The following is a 26214-nucleotide window of genomic DNA, read 5'->3' as shown; positions in this document are numbered from 1 at the left end:
TTATGCACACTGCTGAGGAATACTGGGAAGTATTTCATGAAAAGCAGCCATATCAGTTGGATATTCTTTTGCCAGGCTTTCATTTGGTACGTAATGAGTATCTTCAAATTTAGAAAAATAACGTCCTATTTCAACGTTATCGATCCATCTAGGCGAACATATTGATAGAACATCTAAAATAAAAAAAAGATATATTTTATTGCGTAGATGAAAACTCATACTCGTAGAAGATATATAATTTAAAATGTTACTGATACTAATATTTTTGTACCTTGTGGTAAATAATATAATATATTATTTTCGGCGAGAATTATATAATGTGGGTTATTTCTTATATATGTATTATAAATGCTCTTTTGACATCTACATATACAAAAGTGGTCACTATCATTCTTTGTATCGCAGCATTCGCTTAGATGTGGCGCAAAAATATCCAACTTTTTTTTTACGAACCAAGCGTTGCATTTATAATGCCATCCAATTATCACGCCAGTATGAGAATTAATTTCGCTGAGCAAAAAAGCCAACCGTTTCGCTAAACATCGAATATGTACGATCATACCAATTGTAAATTTAATTTTTTCACATCTTCTGTTTGGTTGTATTTTTCTCATGATTTTGGTTCCATTCTGTATATATACAAATATAATAATAAAATTTAACTAATATGTTGTCAAGTAATTTCTAAAGTAATTATTGTAATACTTTAAATTATATAGATAATTATATAATTAATTTTATTTTTATACACGCGCACACAAACACACACACACACATTTCTTTTAACTCTAACAATTAGAATATTTCTGTTTCCTTTGACGATACGATAAAGGTCAAAGGACAAAAATTGTTCGATTCAAAGGGACTAATATTCTGATGAACAAAAAAATTTTTTTTACTATTGCCGATAATACTGTAATCGATAAATAAATGCTTCTTTTATATTTTTGAGTAATTCCGGGATGATTTCGGTGCATGCATGTCGAATTCTTTTTTGCATGTCTCTCTGATATGGTGAGGATATCGCGATAAACTTCATTTTTTAGCGTTCGTCACAGAAAAAAATCAAGAAGCGTAAAGCTCGGTGATCGAGCCGGTCAACAAATTCTTCCACCACATCCAATCCAGTGATCAGGAAATAACTCATTGAATGTATTCGAATTTGAAAATGTATAATAGTTAATGGAAGTCATTTTGAATATCTTCTATATAAAAATAGATATCTTTATGCTAAAATATACAAATAAATACAGTTTCCTTTTCTAAACGTGATTTTGTGTTTCAAAGTTATTTGAAGGTCAACATATCTTATATGGTTGAATGTTTTTTTATAAGTTACATTACTGCGTTAATGAAAATATGCCACCCCGTTTAAAAAAAATGTCGATGATTTTAAAATTTCGTAAACGGTAACAGTAAAAAAAATTTTTGTTTATCAGAATATTACTCTTTGAATAGAACAATTATTGTCCTTTAACCTTTGTCATATCGTTAAAGGAAACAGAAATATTCTAACTGTTAGAGTTAGTGGAAACACCCTGCGTACAGAGGGGGGAGGGGGGAGGAGCATTTAAAATGTTACAAACTATCTCTGAAAGTACACGTTATAGTAAAAAATGTTTCAGAATAGTTATTTGACTCAAAGGAAGACAAAATAAAATGATACCATTGGTTTGATCTTAAATAGCTGTTTGAAAGTCACATAAAAGTCCTTTTTAATTTTTTAAATAAAAACCTCCATTTTCTATTACACTTTCATGTAGTTTATCTTGAGAGCTTTTCAAAACATTATAATAAAGTATTTTTCATTAAATTCTTTTCGAATAATGAGGTTTAAAATAACTTCTTAATTTTACATAAACTATAAAAATCTCGTAAAATATTCATTGTTCGATTATCTTATCTCAATACTTTTATGTAACTATCAATTGCAAATTACATATTTTTTCTTAAAAACGACTGTGCATTTTCCATATCAATTGATTCTTTTTATTATTTTGAGCATAAAAGTGTTGAGATTAAGATAATCGAAAAATGAATATTTTACGAGATATTTTACGAGATATTTTATATTATAGTTTGTATAAAATTAAAAAATTAAGTCTCATAACTCGAAACCTACTACATACTCAATGAAAAGATACTTTATTATAGTGTTATGGAAAACTTTCGAGATAAGTTATAAGAATATGCAATGAAAAATAGAAGTAGAAATATGTAATTTGCAATTAACAATTACATATTTTTTCTTCGAAACAACTATGTTTTTTCTTTACACCAATTGATTCCTCTCATTATTTTGTACATAAAAGTATTAAGGTAAGATAATCGAAAATTGAATATTTTATTAGATATTTTATGTAAAATAAAGATATTATTTCAAGCCTTATCACTCGAAAAGTATTTAATGGAAAAACATTTAATTATAGTGTTTTGGAAAGCTCCCGATGTCAACTATAAGAACACCAAATAAAAAAAGGTTTCCATTTAAGATTTTAAAGTTGACCGTCACATGACCTTCAAATGATTTTCCAAGCTCAAATCATTGTCACCATCTTATGGCCCCCTTGAAGCTACACAACTTTTGTTTGAAACATTTTTCGATTTAACGCAGTGTTTCTGAAATATTTGAGTGGGTCTTTTAAAATAGGACACCCTGTATATATATATATATATATATATATATATATATATATATATATACAGTACTAGACAAAATAAATTATACACCTTTCAACAAATTAAATTTGTTAATATAACTATTCTTTTAACAAGCAAATAGATTATTAGATACAGGAAAGTCGAAGCATTTGGAAAAAATGGAGGCGGTAATATTATGGTATGGGGATGCTTTATGGTCTGGAATCGGAAATTTGGCTCGAATTGAAAGCATCATGACGGCAAAAGGATATATTGATATATTGTGCGAGAATTTAAAAGAATCTCTTTTGAAATTAGGTTTAGGAAACAACTTTATCTTCCAGCAAGATAATGACCCTAAGCGAAGAATAAGGCGAAGAAAACCTGCATTTTTCAAATCTAATAAGGTAAAACTGGTCGACTGGCTGCCACAATCACCAGATTTAATCCAATTGAAACTATGTGGACTTATTTGGTCGTGAACGTGAATAAAACGAACGTAAGTGACAAGACATCGTCCTATGCAACACTCCAGAAGGCTCAGAAGGAAATTGATCCTGAATACTTAAAGAAATTAGTCGAAAAAATGCCTCGCCGACTGGAAGCGGCATTAAAAGCCAAAGATGGCCATATTAAGTACTAATCACAATTAGAATTAACTTTATTTATTTGCTAACTATTACTTCTAAAAGTGTATGATTTATTTTGTTCAGGACAAAATGTAACAATATTGAATAATAAATTTTTTACAAAAGAATTCAGCATAATTTTTATTATTTTATATTTTTTTTTATTTAAATACTTTGAAATGCTTCGACTTTCCTGTATCTAATAATCTATTTGCTTGTTAGAAGAATAGTTATACTAACAAATTCAATTTGTTGAAAGGTGTATGATTTATTTTGTTCAGTACTATATATATACAGAGTGTCTCATGACTGAAGGTCCATACTTTAAGAGCGTATTGCTGATGCCATTTATAGTAAAAAAAGGCTAATAAACGTATGTCCGCAATGCATCCCAAGAGAAATACAAGCATTGAAAGTTGAATATGTGAAACATTTTCTATTAGTCTGTTAATATTTACATTTTTATCAGCCTGGTATTGTTTACATTTTCTGTCGGTCTGATTTTGTTTACATTTTCAGTTAGTTTAGTATCGTATAAATTTATTAACAAAATTATGGATGCGGCAACACAAATCAGAAATTCTCCTGGAATGGTGGAAGCAAGCTGTTAGTTTTTTACGCAGAGCAAGACTTTGTATCGAATCTGCAGGATGTCATTTTGAACAGAATTTGTAAATGAAGAAATTAAATTAAATGTCTTTCTTTTCTTTTTTAAATGTCTTTCTTATTTTAAATATTCAATTTTCAATAGTTGTATTTTTGTTAGGAAGCATTTACGGACATATGTTTATTAGACTTTTTTTACTTTAAATGGCATCAGTAACACGCCCTTAAAGTATGGACCTTTAGTCATGGGACACTCTGTATATATGTTTAATCAATACCTATAAATATATTTATATATATATATTATATATATATATATATATATATATATATATATATAAAAGTATATAAGTATATTTTATATATATATATATATATATATATATATATATATATTGTGTGTGTGTGTGTGTGTGGGTGGGGTGGGTGTGTAATACACTACCTTTATGGAGCGTGCAATATTACAGTACTCATAATCCATTTGTTTTTCAATATTTAATTCATCGGTATATAAACTTTGTAATAAGATTCTCCTTATTTTATGGAGTTTCCCAGAGTAAACTATATTAAAATGATTTTTCAGATTATCCAAATCTGATAGTTTGTGATCGAAAGTTTCCATCATCTTCTTTTGTATTTAAAAAAAACAGGCATATGAAAAAAAGTTTTAATTACAAATTCAAAATAAAATGAAGTTATCTATCATTTATCGCTTATAGGATAAATTGACTAATTAATCAATTTATTTGTTTATAAGACTTATTAAATGTCATTTTTATTAACTATATTTTATAAAAATTAATTAAAGAATTACATATAAAGAATTACTTACTGATATATCATGTAATGGTTTCTGTAAATTATCGACATCTGAGAATTGATATTCGATTCTTCTATGAATGTTTGCAGGATATTGTAGATTAGATTCTTTCATATAAATATGCTCTATCTGTTGGTTTTTCGTATTACTGAAAATAATAGAAAAATAATTATACATATGTACATGTATACAAACATATACACACACACATGCACGCATGCACGCACGCATACACGCACACATAAAAACACACGCACACACATACACACATAAAATATCAGATAGATAAGCTCTCAAGTTAAAGTTGTACTAACTATTTTGAATCCCATAGAATTTCCAGAATATATTTTGCAGAATTGTCAGATAATTGCATATCCAAAAAGCAGCGTATACCAAGTCTTCTGGCTATGCTGTGATATATAATAGGTAGTATACATCTTCGATAGTACTCAAAAATCTATATCACCACATTTTATTAGAAAAATCATATAGAATATTTATAAGATATAAAACATGTAGATATGCTTCCGTAGCGCATAACAAAGTATTATACAATTTAATATAAATTAACTTACATAATATTTTGAGTCGACATCTAATGTTAGGAATAATTCAAATAATTTCTGAAACTCTAATTCAGAAAATATATATTCTTCCAGGATACTTATTATTTGCCTTGATTCTATTGGATTCCAGAAATTGTCATCAATATTGTTATTTCTCCAAAAAATAAATTTCTCAGAAGATATCGAGAATATAGAATGCGTAGGATGTTTATTTTTAATGCGGTATAGTATTTCTTGCGTAATATCATTTAACCACATATCAATGTCTGAATAAGACACATATGGTAGAAAATATTGAACTATAATAGTAATTTGCTTTTCTAAAAGCAGTTTTTCTTTCGGCAAAGTTATAAATTTATTTTGCACATATATCAAGCGATATTGTCTTATCCAGTGAAAAATTAGAACAAAGTTATATTTGATTGTCAAATTAGAATTATACCTGAAAAAAATTTGTACAATATTTATTTTAATTTATTATGTTACTGTTAATTTATTACTTTAATTTATTATGTTAATTTAATTCATTAAATTCTACCGTGGCGTAGACATAATTCTTCTCATATCTTTCAGGACAAAATAATATATCATAGAATGTTTAGATACGAAAGAGAGAAAACGAACAAATTCTTCTCTAATATCACATAAATCATTATAAGGCATTAAAGATATATAATACTCTAGTCTTTTCGTACACTCTATACTAGTTCCAGCATGATTAAAAATATTTCTTAGTTTCTTTGTATTATTTTCATAATCTTTCTTCGAAGAAGGAAACCTAAAATAAAGATAGAAAATTCTCAAAAATGATTAAACAACAAATATTAACAATAAGTTATAATCAATACACTTTCTAAAACATATAATTTTCTTAACGATATGTCAAGGTACTATATAACCTGTAACCTGTGTGTATATATATACAGGGTGGGGAAAAAGTATGGAAGCAAACAATTATTTCCGAAACTATTCATTTTTCGACAAAATGTCTTAGACATAATTTTTATGGTATGAAAAGATGTATTATGTGGCATAGACGGCATGACCTTGAAATGACCCTTACGAGCTGCATACAAATAACGTAAAAAATTTCAAATGGAACTCGTCAGTTTTTGTTACAGATTCTTGTAGCTGATGTCGAAACGTTTACAAAACACTGCATATGAGCCCCATTCCCTTAAAAACACTCCCAGTTACGAAACAATTGTGATACAAACAATTTGTATGCACATTGACATTGCTTACTGATTTCGCATCATGACGTTCAGTTGCGTCCACTAATAACATATAATTGTACCTGTTGTCATATGATACACTGTCTATGAGTATTCATAGAATTTTTTTGATTTCTTGATCATCGCTACCTTATTTATTATTATCATTTATTTTATCCTTAAAAAAGTAGTCTATTTCTATTTCTATCTGTCTATTTTCAATTTCGTCGATACGAATTATCACAATTGTTTCGTAACTGGGAGTGTTTTTAAGGGAATGGGGCTCATATGCAGTGTTTTGTAAACGTTTCGACATCAGCTACAAGAATCTGTAACAAAAACTGACGAGTTCCATTTGAAATTTTTTACGTTATTTGTATGCAGCTCGTAAGGGTCATTTCAAGGTCATGCCGTCTATGCCACATAATACATCTTTTCATACCATAAAAATTATGTCTAAGACATTTTGTCGAAAAATGAATAGTTTCGGAAATAATTGTTTGCTTCCATACTTTTTCCCCACCCTGTATATTCTTATATAATAGTTTTCAAATGGGAGAAGTTTAAATACCACGAATGACAAGACCAGAGTTTTGCGCACTTAGGAGTAACAAAAGTCAGTGGTAAAGATGCTTTCATGAATCGGTCGAAGAAAACTTAAAATTAATTTAAAATTAAATAAGAAGCATATGAAATTAATAAAATTAGGAATATTAATACAAATATTTTGCGGTCAACGCTCACCATGCTAACAAAATATCTAAAATAATTAAGCAAATATTAGTCATAAACCGTTTATATAATAATTTCCTCACTTAAAAACAGTAACATAAATTAATAATATTAAGATGATACCCATTTATAAAAGATGTTTAATATGTCCACCGTCACATTCGATACATAATCATGCACGTCAAATTTGTTATTATTAATTATTGCATTCGAAATTGTTTGTTACAGCTGCGTTACAGCTGCGAATATAATTGGCGAATATAATCTGTTTTAATAATTTTTTCTTCTAACTCCATCTTATTTTCGACTTTTTTCAGAAGTGTATTTTTTTACCTCTTGCCTCCATAAAAAAATCTGGTGTTAAATCAGGTGATCGAATCGCCCATTTTATGGAACTGATATATGGCACCGACAGAACTGCATCTTCGAATTCGTTAGTATGAACGTGTTGGTCGCGACCGTCTATAATTTTTCTTATAGGCATCATATTTCCTGTATTTCGTAATCAGTTTATTAAACATAGAAATACATTATGATTAGGAGGTCTACGTTCAGAAAAATGTCTAGCATATTCTTGCGCGGCAAGAAGTGATCTTTGATTACATTTCAATTACAAATTTGATATTGTATGTTTCTTAAAATATAAATCCGCAGAGAGAAAACATAAGACAATTAATTATTGTAAAACTTAAAAAATAGGAGCAAAAAAATAAGCCGTTCTATCGGCAATAGATGAAAAGATTATATCATTTTACAAAAATTCAAAATTTATTACCTGAAGATTACACATAAAGTCAATTTTTGTGCGCGGTTATTGATACAAGAAAGAAAACAACTTAGATTTTTGCAAACAATATAATTTACAGAAGAATCTTTATTCGCGAAAGTTTATTCAATATACATAAAACATATATTTGGAGTAACCTTTAATGGAAATATCAAGCGACACAGTAGCGTCGCGACGCCAGGTACATAAAAAACAGGATCCGAACATTGAAAGTTACTGTCCTCGACGCGACGCTGCCAAGTACACTGCGGAACAACGATTCGGCCCCTCTCTCGCGGAGCAAGAGGAGCGTAGAAGTAACCAATCAGCTGGCAGCGTGGCAGTGGCTGATTGGTCAGAGGCTACGCTCCCCTTGCCCCGCGAGAGGGAACGAATCGTTGTCGCGGAGTGTACCTTATTCGGAATTTCACGTCAAGTAAATTTTCGGTTAAGATATTTAATAAACTAAAGCCGTAATCAAAAATCTAACGACATTTTTATTACATATGAATATAAACTTTTGATTACGATCAGTTTGAATAAAATCGATGCAGTCAATCCAAAGAAATGACGATTGAATATCAGAATCGTGACATTTTTCGTCTTTTTCTTCAGGTTCAGATTCACGTACATATGCTTGCACGCACACGCGCAAAGCGAGTTTGTCCCTCAAGTGTTCACAGCGTGCATATACGATTATTGCTTCGATATGTACAATACTTTAAAAGACAAAATCATATGCGTGCATACGTATGATATGTATTATGTGTGCATGTACGTGTGAGAGATTAATTTATCGTACAGTAACAATTTTTAAAATTACTCCTTCGGGGTGGAAATTAATATCTTAGAAATGGAGCTGTAAAAATAAGAAACTTCTACTATTAAATAAAATTTAAAAAGAAAGTAATTTAAAGTATAGTAACAATTTTCAATAACCATTCCCTATACAAGCAAATTTCAAAAACCATTCCTTGAGGATGAAAAACAATATCTCGAAAATGATGTCGCAAAAATATGACTTACGCAAAAATAGGACGCCGTTATAATTAAGGTTCCTTACAAAAACTAATTTACGATATAATAAGAATTAAAAACCATCCCTGGGAGTAAAATCTAAATCTATTTTAGAAATGGTATATCAAAAATATAAAACCTGTCCCGTTCGATAAGACTTATAGGAAGACTAAATTAACGTACTTATAGGAAAACTAAATTAACGTACTCTCTAAAAGTGAATCAGCGTATTATCACTGAAAAACAGTAAATACTCACTGATTACAAGCAGTTATAAGTACAACACTGATTACAGTGATAATACACTGATTCACTTTTAGAGAGTAGTGACAATTCTGAAAAAGCATTCCTTGGGGGTGAAATCTAATATGATTTCAGAAACGGTGTGTCACAAAAATATAAAACCTATGCCGTTAGTTAAGTTTTCTACAACGATTATGATGATATGATACTTTCTAAAAAAAATTTTACAAAGGTAAAAAGAATACAACAGTACATAAAAAATATTCTACCTTGTATGCAACCAAATGTTTGATAAAAAAATTCTTAAAAATAATTTACAGTAATTTTCCCTCACAAAATCACTTTTCTAACAAACAAAACCTCAACAAAGAATTTTCCTAAAAAAATATTACAAAATAAAATATCTCTTTAAAAAAATCTTACAAAGATAAAAAAAATACAAGTGCATAAAAAATATTCGACCTTGTAACAAAATGCAACAAAACGTTTAATAAAAAAATATCTCTAAAAATAATTTATAAAAATTTTCCCTCAAAACATATATATAATTTTCCTAAAAAAAAATCAAAACTAAATATGAAATTAATAATTATTATCAATAATTAATTAGCCAAGTACATTGAAGCAATTGATAGGGATTTGTAATTTGAAATATTTGTCACAAATTCAATCTTTGCATTTATGTATTACATATTCTCGAAATGAAAAATATTTTCAAAATAAGTTCAATACTTTGTATGATATATAAAAATATATTATTATGTGTGATCTAAATAAATATTTGTATAATATATGAAATAGCACTAACATATTGCGGATTTTATATTGCAGATTACAAATAGTAAGTCATAAAACTAATTAACACTTATTGCAATAACATCGATTGCATTAATCACCAATTTTGAATTTAAAAGAGAAAAACTAAACTCGACTCTTTTTAAGATTATAAGTTTTACTAATTTTAAGTAGATCTGGAAATAAAAGATTTAAGAAAATTTACATATAAAAATTTGAGCCGAGTCATATTATAATTTACACATTTTTATTATTAAGAAATATTTAATTTTGGAATTAATCACAAGCTTTCACAAGTAAATTCGGAATTAAGAAAATTAAGACCAAAATGACTTACAAAAACATGGCGTGCTCAGGTCACATTATAATACACATAATTTTACAAATTTACAAATATACATAATTTTACAAAGTTTGCGAATTATATACCTAATAATAAATTTCAATTATAGAAACATGTGAATTAGAATTTTGAAAATATTCTTCATTTCTCAAGAATCTGTAATACATAAATGCAAGATTGAATTTATAACAAATATTTCAAATTTAAAATCCTTATCAATTGCTTCAATGTACTTGGCTAATTAATTATTGATAATGAATTATTAATTTCATATTTAGTTTTGATTTTTTTTAAGAAAATTATATATATTTTTTGAGAGAAAATTTTTATAAATTATTTTTAGGAATATTTTTTTATTAAGTGCTTTGTTGCATACAAGGTGGAATATTTTTTATGTACTTTGCGTATTTTTTTTACTTTTGTAAGGTTTTCTTAGAGGATAATAATATTCAAAGTTATCAACATCGATTTAATATAAATTTATGGTAGGATTATTTCAAAATTTAGTAGTAAGTTAAATTATTATATAATGCATTGCATAATGTGGAAATTATTATTATCAGTAGAAATAATAATAATTTTAATATTAATTTAGATTAGATCTTTCCAAATGCCGACAATACTTAATAGTTTTACATACAATCATTTTTTAAATGATGATTTATGACAGAAGATGTGTTGCTAGAAAATGTACCCTTAAACATACAACAACGAATGTTCTATTAATAAGATGGATCTCCATCTCATCATCATTCTGTACTTGGACGGCTCAATCACCTGATTTAATCATCAGATTTTTTTGTGGAGAGTACAAGAAGTAAAAGAATAAAATTATTGAAGCAAATTATATTCGCAACAAATGTAACGCCACAAATAATTTCAAATGCAATGACGAGTTTGTTACAATGTGTACAATTATGTATCAAATGTGGTCATGGACATGTTGAACATCTTTTATAAATAGGTATCATCTTAATATTATTAATTTTTGCTACTGTTTTTGAGTGAGAAAATTATGATAATTAATGGTTGAGGACTAACGTTTGCTTAATTATTTTAGGTATTTTGTTAGATCATCTGGTGAGTGTTGGCCACAAAGTGATATTTGTAATAATATTGTTAATTTTATTAATTTCATACGTTTCTTATTTAATTTTAAATTAATTTTAGTTTTCTTCGGCTAATTTATTATTTTCGGACCATTGCGTCCAATCCATCTTCCATGAAACTTGTTATACATTAGTATAAATAAAACACTTTTAACGTTTATATCGAAAAACTTACTAATATTAAAAATCTCTATGTAAAATAACTTTTAAAAAATTTATAAAAATCTATATATAAAATAATTTTAAAGGACTTTATAACAAAATTTTTTATGAATTTTTATTTTTATTGTCTGAATTATTAAAGAAGTACGCCAGTTTCAAATTTTTATTTTAAATTTTACTAATATTTCTATTTGATTTTATTATATTAAGGTTCTTCTTTTTTAAACTCCAGAAATTTTATCACAATTTAAAAAAACATATCGATGACTTGATTTGTATTAGAATTGAATAAATATCGAGAAATGTATGCTCTTTTATCGACAAATTCAAACAAATTTCTCAAATTGAAACAAAAACGTTTTTATCGACCAACCTCATCGTGAAGACAGCTAAATATGACAGCTGACATATCAATATCGATATATTAATTGAACAAAAATATTTTAAACTGTTGTTATAATTCATAACGGAGATATACAGAAATAGGTTTCTAATGAAATTCTTGAATATTTTCACAATAATCTCGTAATAACCTTATTATTCTTCAAATTTTTCTCATTTGAAAACTATTATAGCTTCGACATTTTTATATTAAAATGTTACAAAGAATTTGTCATTAAAATATTTATCGGAAATTTTGAAATTGATTGAATAAAATGCTTTCTAAAATTTTATAGAAAACATAAATAACAGAAGAAAAAATATGTCTTAGAGAAAAAAATCATAGTCATTCATTATCATACGTCAAATCAAATTATTATCATAGTTTTAGAAGATATAACATTATTTATATGAAATTAAGAATGATATATAAATCATTAAACATTATTTGAAATATTTATTTGAGAATGAATTACTATAAATATACACTTATACATAATCATATTATTGGAATTTTTTAAGATAAAATTGTAACAATACTTTAATCTAACAGTTTACTATGTTTTATTATATAAAATAAAAATAATTTTTAAACATGAAAAACTTATTAATACGTTAGCAATATTTTTTCCAGCTCCTCATATTTCCAGCTCCTCATATTTTTAATAATTTAAAATATTTAAAACAATTTAAGTAAAATAACTATATATTCTTAACATTCAGTAACTAAATACAATAGTAAAAAACAAAGTAATTCTTATGCTAATAATTTAATAACAAAATTCTATCCCTGATTCTATCTAAGAATGATATTACCGATAATATTGAGTCATGAGATGCGAAAAATAGTAAACTATCTTTATTAAATAGCGCATAGCTTGTAGAAATTGATAAAACATGTTATGACTTGTCGTACTACCTTTAGACAGATTAAGATTATAGCATTAATAGCTTTTGATTTTTCTCATTATGATTATAGAAATAGTAATATTAGATTTAGCATGAGGCAGGTCTAAAGCATATGTAGAAAAAGAGGGAAAATAAATGCCGTCCACTTTTCTCTTTCTAATAAAGAGAGAGTGGGAAAAAGTTAGAGAAAAGTTCATTGTCCCTCTTTCTTATCTTCACTTTGTCCTCGTTAGAGAGAGAAAAAAGTAGACGGCATCTACTTTTTATCTTTTTCTATCTGAGCTTCAGTGCTAACAAGAGGACATGCTTGGTCCAATATTATTATATCTATAATTACGATTGTATTAAATTGTAACATTAGAAGCTCAATATAAAACAACATACGCAATAGAAATTAATAAAATAATAACATAATAACATTTTTATTTTTTACTATTGTTTCGTGGAGGTTAAGCTTCGTTGAGCGACGAAAATTGATAAATTATTGAAAACGATTATTGAAAAATAAATAAGAAAATATATAAATAAGAAGTACCTCTGATGAAATTTTTTTCTCCAAAATTTCATGCTGAATGTTATCTGCTGTAATCTACTGCACATGGCTTCAAAATTCACAACATCATCAATGCTGATGTTTTTATTTTCCAATATTAACTCGATGATTTTGTTAGGCAAATCGGTTATTTTAGCCATTAAAAAAAATTTAAAAATGATCGCAACCGATAGATTAGTTTTGTAATAATAATTTCGATTATATGCTGATAATAAATTGCAAGCGCGCACAAAATTTACTGTAATTTCTAACACTATGTTGCAGTCCGTGCACTTTCTCCGATGTGACTAAACTTATATTTCGTCTAGAAATGATTCAAAGCGTTTGGTTTGTCAAGCTGGATAAAAGGGAGAAGTTCCATCTGTTCTGATTGGTCAAAGAAACTAGCCAATAGGTCAAATTCTAATAAATGACAAATTCTTTTACAGAAAAATTCCTAGACGATTTGTCTCTTTATTGTTCTTAAGAATTTATGACTTTATAACTTTGTTCCGATGCTATTTCAGTGGAATTTTCCAGCTTTTTGACTATCAATGATGTATGCGATATGATATCTCGAAAAAGATAATAAAAGCTATACCATTAGCGTCAAATTCAGCGTCGAGCTTTGTAATCATATAAATCATAATTTGTGTTAAATAAAAAATTTTGTGTTAAATAAATTTTGTATGTATAAAAATTTCTAAAATTCCCATTTTTTAAAAATGCTGTTCGAATTAAGGGAAATCTTCAGTAAATTTCCGATTTATTATACTTTTTTACATAATTAGCCAGCGGTAAATGTAAACCAAAATCGAGGATATAGACAATAACTTATATCTTATTTTATCCAATAAACAAAAGAATTATATCTATTAACATAGCTTTATAGCCATTATATTTTGATGTTGAATTTTATATAACACAGATACATACATATTATCTGATTTAATATACATTCTACCTCGGGAATTATTATTTGTTATATGTGGTTGTGCTATTAATCACAAATTTATATCTCAAAAATTTAATCGTGCATTATTAGTAGACACATACATTTTAATTTTTATAGATATTTACATGTAAATTTCTCATGCTATGATTGCAAACATTCAACATTCGTTGCCATTTTATTTATACCGCGTTCACGTGTATCGTTTCTATAAATAATAAGCTCAATTGAATAATATCTTTCAAATAATATCTTTTGAATATTATCCTTCTCTTTTTACTTTTATTTTTCGATAATGTATAAATCTCATATCTTTAGATTTCTCGTAAATCTTTATCATATTTTTCTTATCGGAATTATGTCCTTATAAAAATTTCTTATTTCTTTTTTTTTTTACTATTTTTTTTGATATTTTATTATATTTATTCATTTGAGGAAAATTAAAATAGCTTTTTGATTTTTATTATATTTGTTCATAAGGAAAATTAAAATAGCTTATATACAAATCATATATAATCGCTAAATATGTGAGATGGATATTGGAAACGAATGTTAGTATTCGTTTATTTAATATTCATCAATTTAATTTTACATAAACTTTACGATTTAAATTTTCAATTTTAATTTAATAATATATATTCGAATATTTAATTATATTAATTTAATTTATTCAATTTTAACTTAATAATATATAAATTAAGTAAATTGACGGCTCAGTTATAAAATATATAAATTTAACTAAATAATTAGGCAATATCGAGCCAACACAGATGTAAGGCGTGAAGCAATAAAAAACTACTTCCATTATCCACACTTTATTGAAGATCAATCATACGTTTCGGACTCCTTTCGAGCCTTCTTCAGTGAAATAAAGTCAGACAGTTCGAAATTACGCGATCATCTCAACCGCACGTCCGATCTATGACTCTCCTAACGGTACAAGACGCAAGGGAGGATGCATCGGACACAAAAACGCGACGGAGCTCTCCCATGCTCCCCCATTAAAAATTGGAGATCTAACGATCAAAGTGCATCAATTATGCATCAATTGAAAATTGTAAAACTCACATTATGCAAAAATTCTATATTATGACGCTTGATGAAGATTTTATAAATGTATTTAAACGTATAAAGTGGTTGATTTATCGTTGAATAGTAGTTTATTAAAGTTCGATAAAAGTACAATAGTGGTTCGATAGTGGTTGATCAGGAGTTGATAATGATTCAACGGTCGATCACTGTCATCCGACGGTCATTCGATAATTTTTTAATATTAAGCACACACACACACACACACACACACACAATATATAAAACTTTTACGCGTTTTTAAATGCTTATATTTTTGTATTTAAAGAAAAAAAAATGTATAATTATTTATGCCGCTCTCCCTTACATTATCTCTTTCACATACGCTTAAGTTCCACGTTTTCTCTCTCTTATACCATATGGTCTAATCGCACTATTCTTCGGACTAATGACTTGTGAATTTTTGTATATTTTTGTATTTAAAGAGAAAAAATGTATAATTATTTATGCCGCTCTCCCTTACATTATCTCTTTCACATACGCTTAAGTTCCACGTTTTCTCTCTCTTATGCCATATGGTCTAATCGCACTATTCTTCGGACTTGTGAATTTTTGTTCCCGACAATAATACACATTTACATAAATTTATAAATTACAGCTTTTATTTTCGTACTTTCTCTACCTGATTTTCAAAAATATTTGAAAAATTTTTTTCGTTGACCTATTCTTCTCTAGGTCTAAATATATTAGGGTATAAGATATGAAGAAACGTACAATAAACTTTCTTTACCTGAGACTAAAACGATTATTTTAAAGCTTTTATAAACTTTGTTAGTTTTTACTTTTCTCTTTTTCTAAACATTTTTATTTTCAGTATCTCTTTTGTCTTCTTCTAAGAAACTTTCTAAAATTTGTCAGACATATTAAAATTTTATATTTATAGGTTTTCTTCTCTATACAACTAACAATTTCTATTTGTAAAAAGAATTTTTTCTAATCTTATGGAAAAAATCAAAATATTTTTTATTATAAAACACTTTAACATTCTGTATTTTAATATTTTTAATTTTCTAATACATTATAGAATAAGTTACATATAGTTATATAAATAATATTAGTTTATTTACATTATAAAGGACAAAAATTACATTATATCTGACTAATTTAATGGAAAAATGGCTTTCTGTTAAATTGACTGGATGTTTTAGTTTAAGATATTCTAATCAAAAGTCTGAATCGGCACAGTTCTTGTAAAAGACAGTTTCGGCGCTATTGACCTTAGAATATTACTTTCGTATGTATGCGATTAATGATACAAAAAAGATTTATTTACACTTACAAAATATATTAAATGTTTATATATATGTAATGTACGTAAATTATTTATTATATTATTTTATATATATTACACATTATAAATTATATATGTATATTGTTGTATTCTCGCCATCGAAGTTTCGTCGGTATTGCGTTTAATGATATGTAACTTTTTATGTATTTTAACGTATATTATTTTGAATCCCTGTCAATACTTCTTATTTGATTAAATGAATAAATTACGCGAAATAGGCGCGTCGATTCTATCTTCGATCTATCGTCACAATATGTATATTACATATTATATAGAAAGTCAATTTCTCATTATTCATGTTATCGTAGCAAATAATTTTTCTATAGTCGCGATTGCTTTAAAAAAAAGAATTTAAGGTAGCGTCTTTATTACTTTCCTATCATTGAAGTTGAAACATGTCACAAATATTTATTTGAATCATTTTTGAAACGTTTTTAATTCTTGCGTCCATTATTCATAAAAAAATGTAATGCAATGCGTAGAGAAGCGGGAAATATATAATGACAATGTTATTGTAAATTTATATGATAATCATAATATCACAAAAAGGACGCCTCATTCATAGAAGCATTTTTTCACTTGTCATTTTGCTGTGCCTGAGCGCGCGAAACCTTAGCCTTGTTATTCGTAAGATATAATCGCTTCCCGTTTAAAAATTATTATAATCTTGACATTTTTTAATTAGGATTTTCGTCTTGAAATGTTCTAAGGAATCTGCCCGGTAATTATATACATTAGCGATTCCTCACCGATTTCCATGACCTTGAAATATGTTGTCGGAAACATGATTTTGAACAACTTTTCCTTATACATGTTATCGCCGCTCGGCCTTAGTTTCCGAGATATTTGTAAAAATATTTTATGGCAACAAAAAAAGAGTTATAAAGCGAGATCCTAACGGCGGGGTGGTTGCGAGAGGGGAGGCCGAAGGCCCCTCTTGCACTCCCCGCGCGCGTGCGCGTGTGTGTATACACATACATTTCTGAATTTCTATTTTTAAATTGTATTAAATTGTATCAAATTCTATACTCTTCACTCCGCCGGTAGGATCTCGCTTTACAACTCTTTTTTTGTTTATAATTTTTTAGTCGGGCCTCCCCTGACTAAAAATTGTCATTTACATTACTTTCTAACAAGTAACACTACCCAACTGTCACTCACCGGTCTGGATAAAACTGCGCACACTTGTAAAACATTGAAAAATATTGAACTCGCGCTTTTTTATTTTTTCCCAAAACGCTTTTTAGAGGTGGAAACCATCCTTGAAGGGGGTAAGCATCCCTGGAAATGGGGTATCGCTCTAGGATTAATACGTCCATAGCAACTGAATATGTTTTCAACAAATGTTGAGACCATATATTTTCATTGTATTCCAAAAATCATTTTGAGGATGGAACTCACCCCTGAAGGGGATGAAACTCTTCAAAAATGAATTAACTCTTCAAAAAAAAAATTAGACCGAGTGTATGGGTGAAAACAAAAAGTTATTCGCTAAACGTAGAAACTGTATTTTTTTTATTTTCTCCAAATAATCCTAGAGCAATACCCCATTTCCAGGGATGGCTTATCCCCTTCAGAATGGTTTCCACCCCTAAAAAGCGTTTTGGGAAAAAATAAAAAAACATAAGTTCAATATTTTTCAATGTTTTACAAGTGTGCGCAGTTTCATCCAGATCGATGAGTGACAGTTGGGTAGTATTATTTGTAAGTATAAAAAGTCAGTAAAAAAACATAGCGTCGCGTGATATCTCAATCATAATATTTACACCATTATTACTTTGTCAAAAACTGAATACATGGTGCAAAAAAGTTATTTTATAATGGTGACAATATTGCAAAATCATAAAATATTTTTATAAATATCTCGGAAACTAAGGCCGAGCGGCGGTAACATGTATAAGGAAAAGTTGTTCTGAATCATGCTCTTAACAACATATTTCAAGATCATTGAAATCGGTGAGGAATCGTTAATGTATATAATTATCATCTGCCCTTAAAAGGAAGTCCGGTAGTTTTAGTACATCCTGTATATATATCATATCATCATTTTTTAATGTATTAGAACAATACAGGCGCGCGCTATTTCTTACAATTGATACTGCATATACAGGGTGAGCCATTTTAATTTATCCACCCCAATAACTTTTTTATATTTGAATGTACAACAAAATGATTCAAATAAAAGTTGCTTGACTTCAAGGGGGACAGAAGATGGGTGGCAAAAATTTGATCTTGGATAGTCATTTGAAAGTCGCATAAAGGTTACCTTTAATTTCTTAAATGGAACCCCCTATTTTTCATTGCATATTCTTGTAGCTTATCTCAAGAGCTTTCCAAAACACTATAATTAAGTACCTTTTCATTAAGTACTTTTTGAGTTATAAGACTTGAAATAATTTCTTAATTTTACATAAACCATAAAATATCTAGTCAACCATTCATTTTTCGATTATCTTACATTGATACTTTTATGTACAAAATAATGAGAGGAATCAATTGGTGTAAAGAAAACACATAGTTGTTTCTAAGAAAAAATATGTAATTTGCAATTAACAATTCCATATTTTTTCTTAAAAACAACTGTATATTTTCTTTACACCAATTGATTCCTCTCATTATTTTGTATATAAAAGTATTAAGGTAAGAAATCGAAAAATGAATAGTTTACTAGATATTTTAACGTTTATGTAAAATTAAGAAATGATTTCAAGCCTTATAACTCAAAAAGTACTTAATGAAAAAGTACTTAATTATAGTGTTTTGGAAAGCTCTCGAGATAAGCTACAAGAATATGCAATAAAAAATAGGGGGTTTCATTTAAGAAATTGAAGGTAACCTTTATACGACTTTCAAATGACTATCCAAGGTCAAATTTTTGCCACCCATCTTCTGTCCCCCTCAAAGTCAAGCAACTTTTATTTGAAACATTTTGTTGTACATTCAAATATAAAAAAGTTATTGGGGTGGATCACTTAAAATGGCCCACCCTGTATACAGGATTTGTCAAAAGTGTGGAAACCCCTAAATAACTTTTGTAAAAATGAAAAAATATCAAAAAAGGGTAAAACACATATTTTGATATTTCAAAAAAGCTACCCTATGACATGGATACTGATCATCCCCCACCCTCTGGTACGTGGGGGTAAGAGGGGGGTTGAAAATTTTAAATTGGACTAGGGGTGGAGTGGGGGCTCATTTGAAAGGTCTTTTCATAATAAACACACCCTTAAAATTTTAAGTTGCTACGACCGCCCATTAAAAATGGCGGCCGTTCAAATTTCGAAATTTCATGCACTTAGTGTTATCCAGGATCAACTATGTACAAAATAATGAGAGGAGTGTACCGTACCAGTAGGTGGGGGATGATCGGTATCCATGTCATAGGGTAGCTCTTTTGAAATATCAAAATATGTGTTTTACCGTTTTTTGATATTTTCATTTTTACAAAAGTTATTTAGGAGTTTCCACACTTTTGACAAACCCTGTGTATATATATATATATATATATATATATATATATATATATATATATGTAAGGTGTCACAAAAGTAACGGGACGGCTGAATATTTCCTCAAGTAAGATTTTTTTCAAAAAAAAGTTTAAGATCATTATTTAAGTAATTTTCAACGAGGAATCTAGTGGTAACCTCAAATTTGACCTAGACAATGACCTTTAAGGTTATTTGGAAGTCAACTTTATTTTTTTTAATGGAAACCCCCTTTTTTGAAATCGACAATCGAAAGAGCAATAAATTTTACGTTCAAATATATATCCAGGTTATAGGTCCGACATGACCTCAAAGGTCATTTAAACTTAAACAAGATATGGGTACCTCTGAGAATAAAAGCTGTTCAGAAAATTTTGTATCGACAAAAGTTATTTATTTTAACAAAGCGCATTGGATAGTGACCTTAATCTTGACCTCGACCATGACCTTCATTTGATTTAAAGATTCGTTCCTGGTAGAATAGTTTTTCGGAAATCAATAAGAGATCAATTACAATATCAAATTTTCAAATTTCACCAACAATAAGAAAAATTATTCTTATTTGAGATCCGGAAAAGTTGTTAGATCTTGATCGAATCTTTTAATCTAAACGTAAAATTTTTTGCTCTATCGATTTTTGAACTCAAAAATGCAGATTTCTATTTATAAAAAAATTGACTTTCAAATGATCTTGAAGGTCATGGTCGTGGTTAAGATTAAAGTCACTACCCAATGCGCCTTGTTAAAATAAATAATTTTTGTCGATACAAAATTTTTTGAACAGCTTTCATTCTCAGAGGTACCCATATCTTGTTTAAGTTTAAATGACATTTGAGGTTTGTCGGACCTTATATGTATTTCTCTCAGGTTCTCTCTTGAATATTATATTTTTTAAAGAAAATTTTTTTCTTAATCGCAAAATCTTAATCGCTCACAATCTTAATCGTACATTTACACTTAATCGTGTACTTACACTTAATCACAGTTAAATTGGGAATGGCAAGTTCTCATCAATAATACAAAATTTATATCGTTATCTTCTACCACATCGTGTGGTAGGTATAACAGATATACCATAGATGTAGCTAAATTTATGTTTTGGTGTGAGTTAAAAATATTTCTATATTTTTGATAGAACGAGAGAACCTCTATACAATACAAATTATTGTAATTACATTGTAGCAATGTTTTTGTAATGTTTCATTGCAATATTGCAAATTGTAATGAAATATTACAAACACATTGCAGAGAAAAGATCCACAAATTGCCAACACAGTTGCAAGATAACATAAATATTTTAGAAAAATTTTAAATCAAAATTTTACAATTACATATTTTTAAAATAAAACATATAGGAAATATGCAAATTATAGATAATAAACTAAACTATTCAAACTTTTTACTTATTTTATCCTTATAATTGTTTAAATATTACAAAATCAATTTATATAAAAAAATAAGATCTACTTAAAAAGTTTTATTTAAAAAAAAAAATGAAATTTTTAATCTTCAAATCTCTAAAATATAAAGCTTTTAACAACATGATAATCATGAAACGAGCGATAAGAGCCTAAACACGCGGATGGTATTGCGTAAATTTTTTTTTTTTCAAACATTGTTCGCGAAAAATTTTTTTTTTTTTTTTAAATTTACGCAATACCATCCGCGTGTTTAGGCTCTTATCGCTCGTTTCATAATTATCATGTGGTTAAATATATAGAGCCGTATTCTTTATCAATTTATTTATAAAACTTTTACTTATAAAAGTTATAAATTTTTATTTATAAAAAATAAATATAATACATAATTAACATTTACTCAAAATCATTCAATTTTTTTATATAACTTTTCATATAGCATATAATTTTTTACACATTAATAACTCAAGTATATAAATTAATAGATATCTCATGCTATATAGTACATTACAATAAATGAAAATGGAAATCTAGACATTTCTTCTTAATAAATGAAATTGTGAAAAAAGTATTATAATACTTTTATATTTGGTATGATGTAACAAAAATATTGATTACGTTGTATATATAACTGTGTATATAATAATAATAATGAAAAAACTATTATAAATATGATTAAGTAAGCACAATAGACAAAAATAAATAAACTATAAATACACGATCGTATAAAATTATAATATATAACATAGATGTATAAAATAAAACATGTTATTGTAAATTTATTATAATGAAAAAGTTGTAGAACATCAAACGAAAAATAAATTCAATATTAATACATAAAAATAACATCAAAAACTCACCTACTTTGTTTTTAATTTGAACTATTGAAAAGAATGTGAAGTAAATCGAAATGTATAGAGATCTATTACTTCTATTTGAATAATTGAAATATATTTGTATCAGAATCTGTGAAAGATTTCAATTATACTTTTTATTATTTAATATAGTATTTATATACTTATTTTATTTAATATAATTTACATATTATATAATTGCATATTCACTTTACACACGTTATACATATTTAAATAAAACATTTGTTAATATATACAATCAAAATTAAATTTGTTTATTCTATAGAAATTAATATTGAATTATGTAAAATAATATTACATAAAAAAATCACAAGTATAATATCACAAAAAAAATATTTTTGTCAATTTTTTGTTGAGAAGATAAAGTAAAATAACAATAATTATGACATTATGTGGAAGTTGGATTCTTCTTATTCTGATCCTGTAAAAAAATATATAAATTAATTTTATATATATATAGATATATACACCGTGACCCATTTTAATCGACGCATCTGAATATCTCCGTTGGTAAGCCGAATACAAAAAAATTGTTCACACAAAAGTTGTATGGCTTGAAGGGGGACATAAGATGGTATCATTGGTTTTATCTTGAAAAGTTGTTTGAAGGTCACATGAAGGCTACCTTCAATTTTTTTAATGGAACCCCCTATTTTTTATTACTTATTCTTATAGCTTATCTCGAGAGCTTTTCAAAACACTATAATAAAGTATTTCTTCATTGAGTACTTTTCGAGTTATGAGGCTTGAAATCATTTCTTAATTTTACATAAACCATAAAATATCTAGTAAAATATTCATTTTTTGATTATCCTACCTTAATACTTTTATGTACAAAATAATGAGAGGAATTAATTGCTATAAAGAAAACATACAGTTGTTTTTGAGAAAAAATATGGAATTGTTAATTGCAAATTACATATTTTTTCTTAGAAACAACTATGTGTTTTCTTTACACCAATTGATTCCTCTCATTATTTTGTACATAAAAGTATGAAGGTAAGATAATCGAAAAATGAATATTTTACTAGATATTTTATGGTTTATGTAAAATTAAGAAATGATTTCAAGCCTCATAACTCGAAAAGTACTCAATGAAGAAATACTTTATTATAGTGTTTTGGAAAGCTCTCGAGGTTAGCTATAAGAATATACAATCAAAAATAGGAATTTCCATTTAAAAACTTTTAATTGATTTTTCCGTGTTCTTAACAACACTATCCAAGGTCACACTAACCATGCTATGTAATGCGCCCCTTAAAATCCTACAACTTTTGTTCGGAACATTTTTCAAGTAAATGCGTATTTTTCGAAATACCAGCCTGATACGGTCGCTCTGATACACCCTGTATAATATATTTTATTTATATATTGCAGTGTACTCACCTGTCATGAATTCTTTCATCTTGATCAAGAATAGCTGGCTCATGGTCCCTAATTGGCGCGTTATTAGCTCTATTGTCGTGAACATTTCTAGTATTAAAAATATTTATAATAAATTAATCAATATTTTTAACATAATAATTAGTAATTATTATCTGTTGCAATAGAATACTCTTTGTATAATTTATATAGCAATAGAAACTCTTTGTATAATTTATATAATATATTTTATTTATATATTGAAGGGTACTCACAATTCCTCAATTATCATACCGTCTCGATAAGCAAAAAGTGGCTCATTGTCCCTGACTGGCGCGATGAGGCGACCTTGTCTGTAACGATGTAGTGTGTAATCAAAATAACAAATAATTAATAAAAATTGTTACTCATATTAAAAATATTTATAATAAATTAATCAATACTTTTAACATAATAATTAGTAATTATTATCTGTTGCAATAAAATAGTTATAAAATTTGTTAAATAATATTTATCTATAATTTTTCTAGAATTTTTATGATAAAATAGCACACAATCGTCCATACGTATACATGCATGTAAAGATGCATGCATTTATTATCATGACGCATTTATTATCATTTTGCTAATCTTGTTAATTGATTAAGTATAAAAATATAAGCATTTACATTGAAAGTATAAACCTTTAACTATATATGATATTACCTGTCACATATAAATTTAATTAGCCTGTAAGCACATATTCCTATACTTACTCCTATTGTCAGACTTCCGAAGAGAATGATAAATATTATAAATTTCTTGCTTTTCTTTTTTGCAAGTTTATCATCATTTCCATGATCAATTTTATTATTTTCTGTAATATATGTAATATCTGTGTATTGATATGAATATCTGATTGTTGATATTGAAATTAAGACTAAAAATAATTCTTATAAATAATTTAATTTATAAATTGATAATTTTATTGTTATGAATTTTTCAAAATTATTTAATTTTCGTTTCACAAAAGAATATTATAAATTTAATAATACGATAATATAGATCAAAAGAGAGTCATTATTGATAAACTAATCTTTTAAGAAAAATTAATTATAATTTAATTTATTAACAGTTAAAATATATATATATTGTTACGGCCCTGATGTCCGTGTTCATCGGGACGGCGCCGATTAACGAAAAGAAGCGCGTTGTCAAGAGGTTGTTGACAGGAGCGCCTGTCATCTGAGTTCAGTTCCAGCTGTCAAACTGCGCGGACGCGTTTGTGTTTCGAGCCGAGCCGAATTGCTATTACGTTCTGTGTTACTGTTTGTAGTCCTGTGTTGTGGTGTTGTGCATTAAAGAGTTCCAAGTTCCTTTTAAAAGTGTCTATTCATTTCGCGCGACCCGCGCGCAGCCGATCTCTCCGCGCGCGTCTTCGATATTAATCGAAGTCCTCGCCGCGGGCGTAACAATATATATATATATATATATATATATATATATATATATATATATATCTTATACATTATACATACATAATATTAGTAAAACAGGTATGTATCCATATATGTAATAAACTTATATATTTTACTGTAAATTTTTCTATACTTACTTTGATAGAGATTATTTTATTTTTCTTTTATAACATACTTTTTGATATACTTTTTGAATATTGAAAGAAAGAAAGAGAAAAATAAAAAATATGCTCGCATCATTAGGTTTCATTTAAACGTGTTTTTATGATTATAATATAAATATAAATTAAATAAATATAATTTATAGCATTATTATTGAATATGAATAATTATCTTACCTGTGTTTAATACGTGTAAAATAGAAACAAAAAAAACTATGCATAAGCATGACAAATAGAATATTTGCCTTATAATTTGCTGCATCACACGCATTGCGGACATATTAATGTTTCTTCTTAAACTTCGACGAGATTGTAATTTTCTTTATTGAATCTTCTTTTTCTGGTTCTAGTTATCAATATCACGATCAATTGCTAAAAAAAACATTTACACAGTATAACAAAATTCAGTTGTGATTGCCTAATAACATAGATTTTAAGCAAAACAGAAAAAAATAAATTTCTTAACCAATGAAATTGAAAGAGACATTTATGGTAGAATAAAAACATAGTAAAAATTAATATATAATATATTTTTATATTAATATGTAAGAATAATAAAAAATAGTTGTGATTAAAAATGTTTAAGAAAATTATGCAACTTAGTTTTAATTAACAAATAGATTTATATTATCAATTCTAAAATAAATTTGGATTCAC

At 27.2% G+C, this 26214-nt stretch overlaps 1 protein-coding gene across 1 annotated transcript; it reads right to left on the bottom strand.

Moving 5' to 3' along the window:
• On the bottom strand, positions 1-24006 carry LOC112638085. Its single transcript, XM_025409127.1, has 7 exons — positions 23964-24006; positions 7541-7699; positions 7220-7235; positions 4708-4843; positions 4318-4503; positions 272-629; positions 1-173 (listed from the first exon to the last, which is right to left on the bottom strand). The coding sequence occupies exons 1-7, from the start codon at positions 24004-24006 to the stop codon at positions 1-3; spliced, it is 1071 nt and encodes a 356-aa protein (XP_025264912.1).
• Positions 24007-26214: the final 2208 nt, after the last annotated feature.

The sequence above is a fragment of the Camponotus floridanus genome, unplaced genomic scaffold, assembly GCF_003227725.1.
Source record: "Camponotus floridanus strain SB8 unplaced genomic scaffold, Cflo_v7.5 scaffold241, whole genome shotgun sequence".
Lineage (NCBI taxonomy): Eukaryota > Metazoa > Arthropoda > Insecta > Hymenoptera > Formicidae > Camponotus > Camponotus floridanus.
The sequence above is the reverse complement of the archived record's forward strand: the minus strand, read 5'-3'. Positions and strand labels throughout refer to the sequence as shown.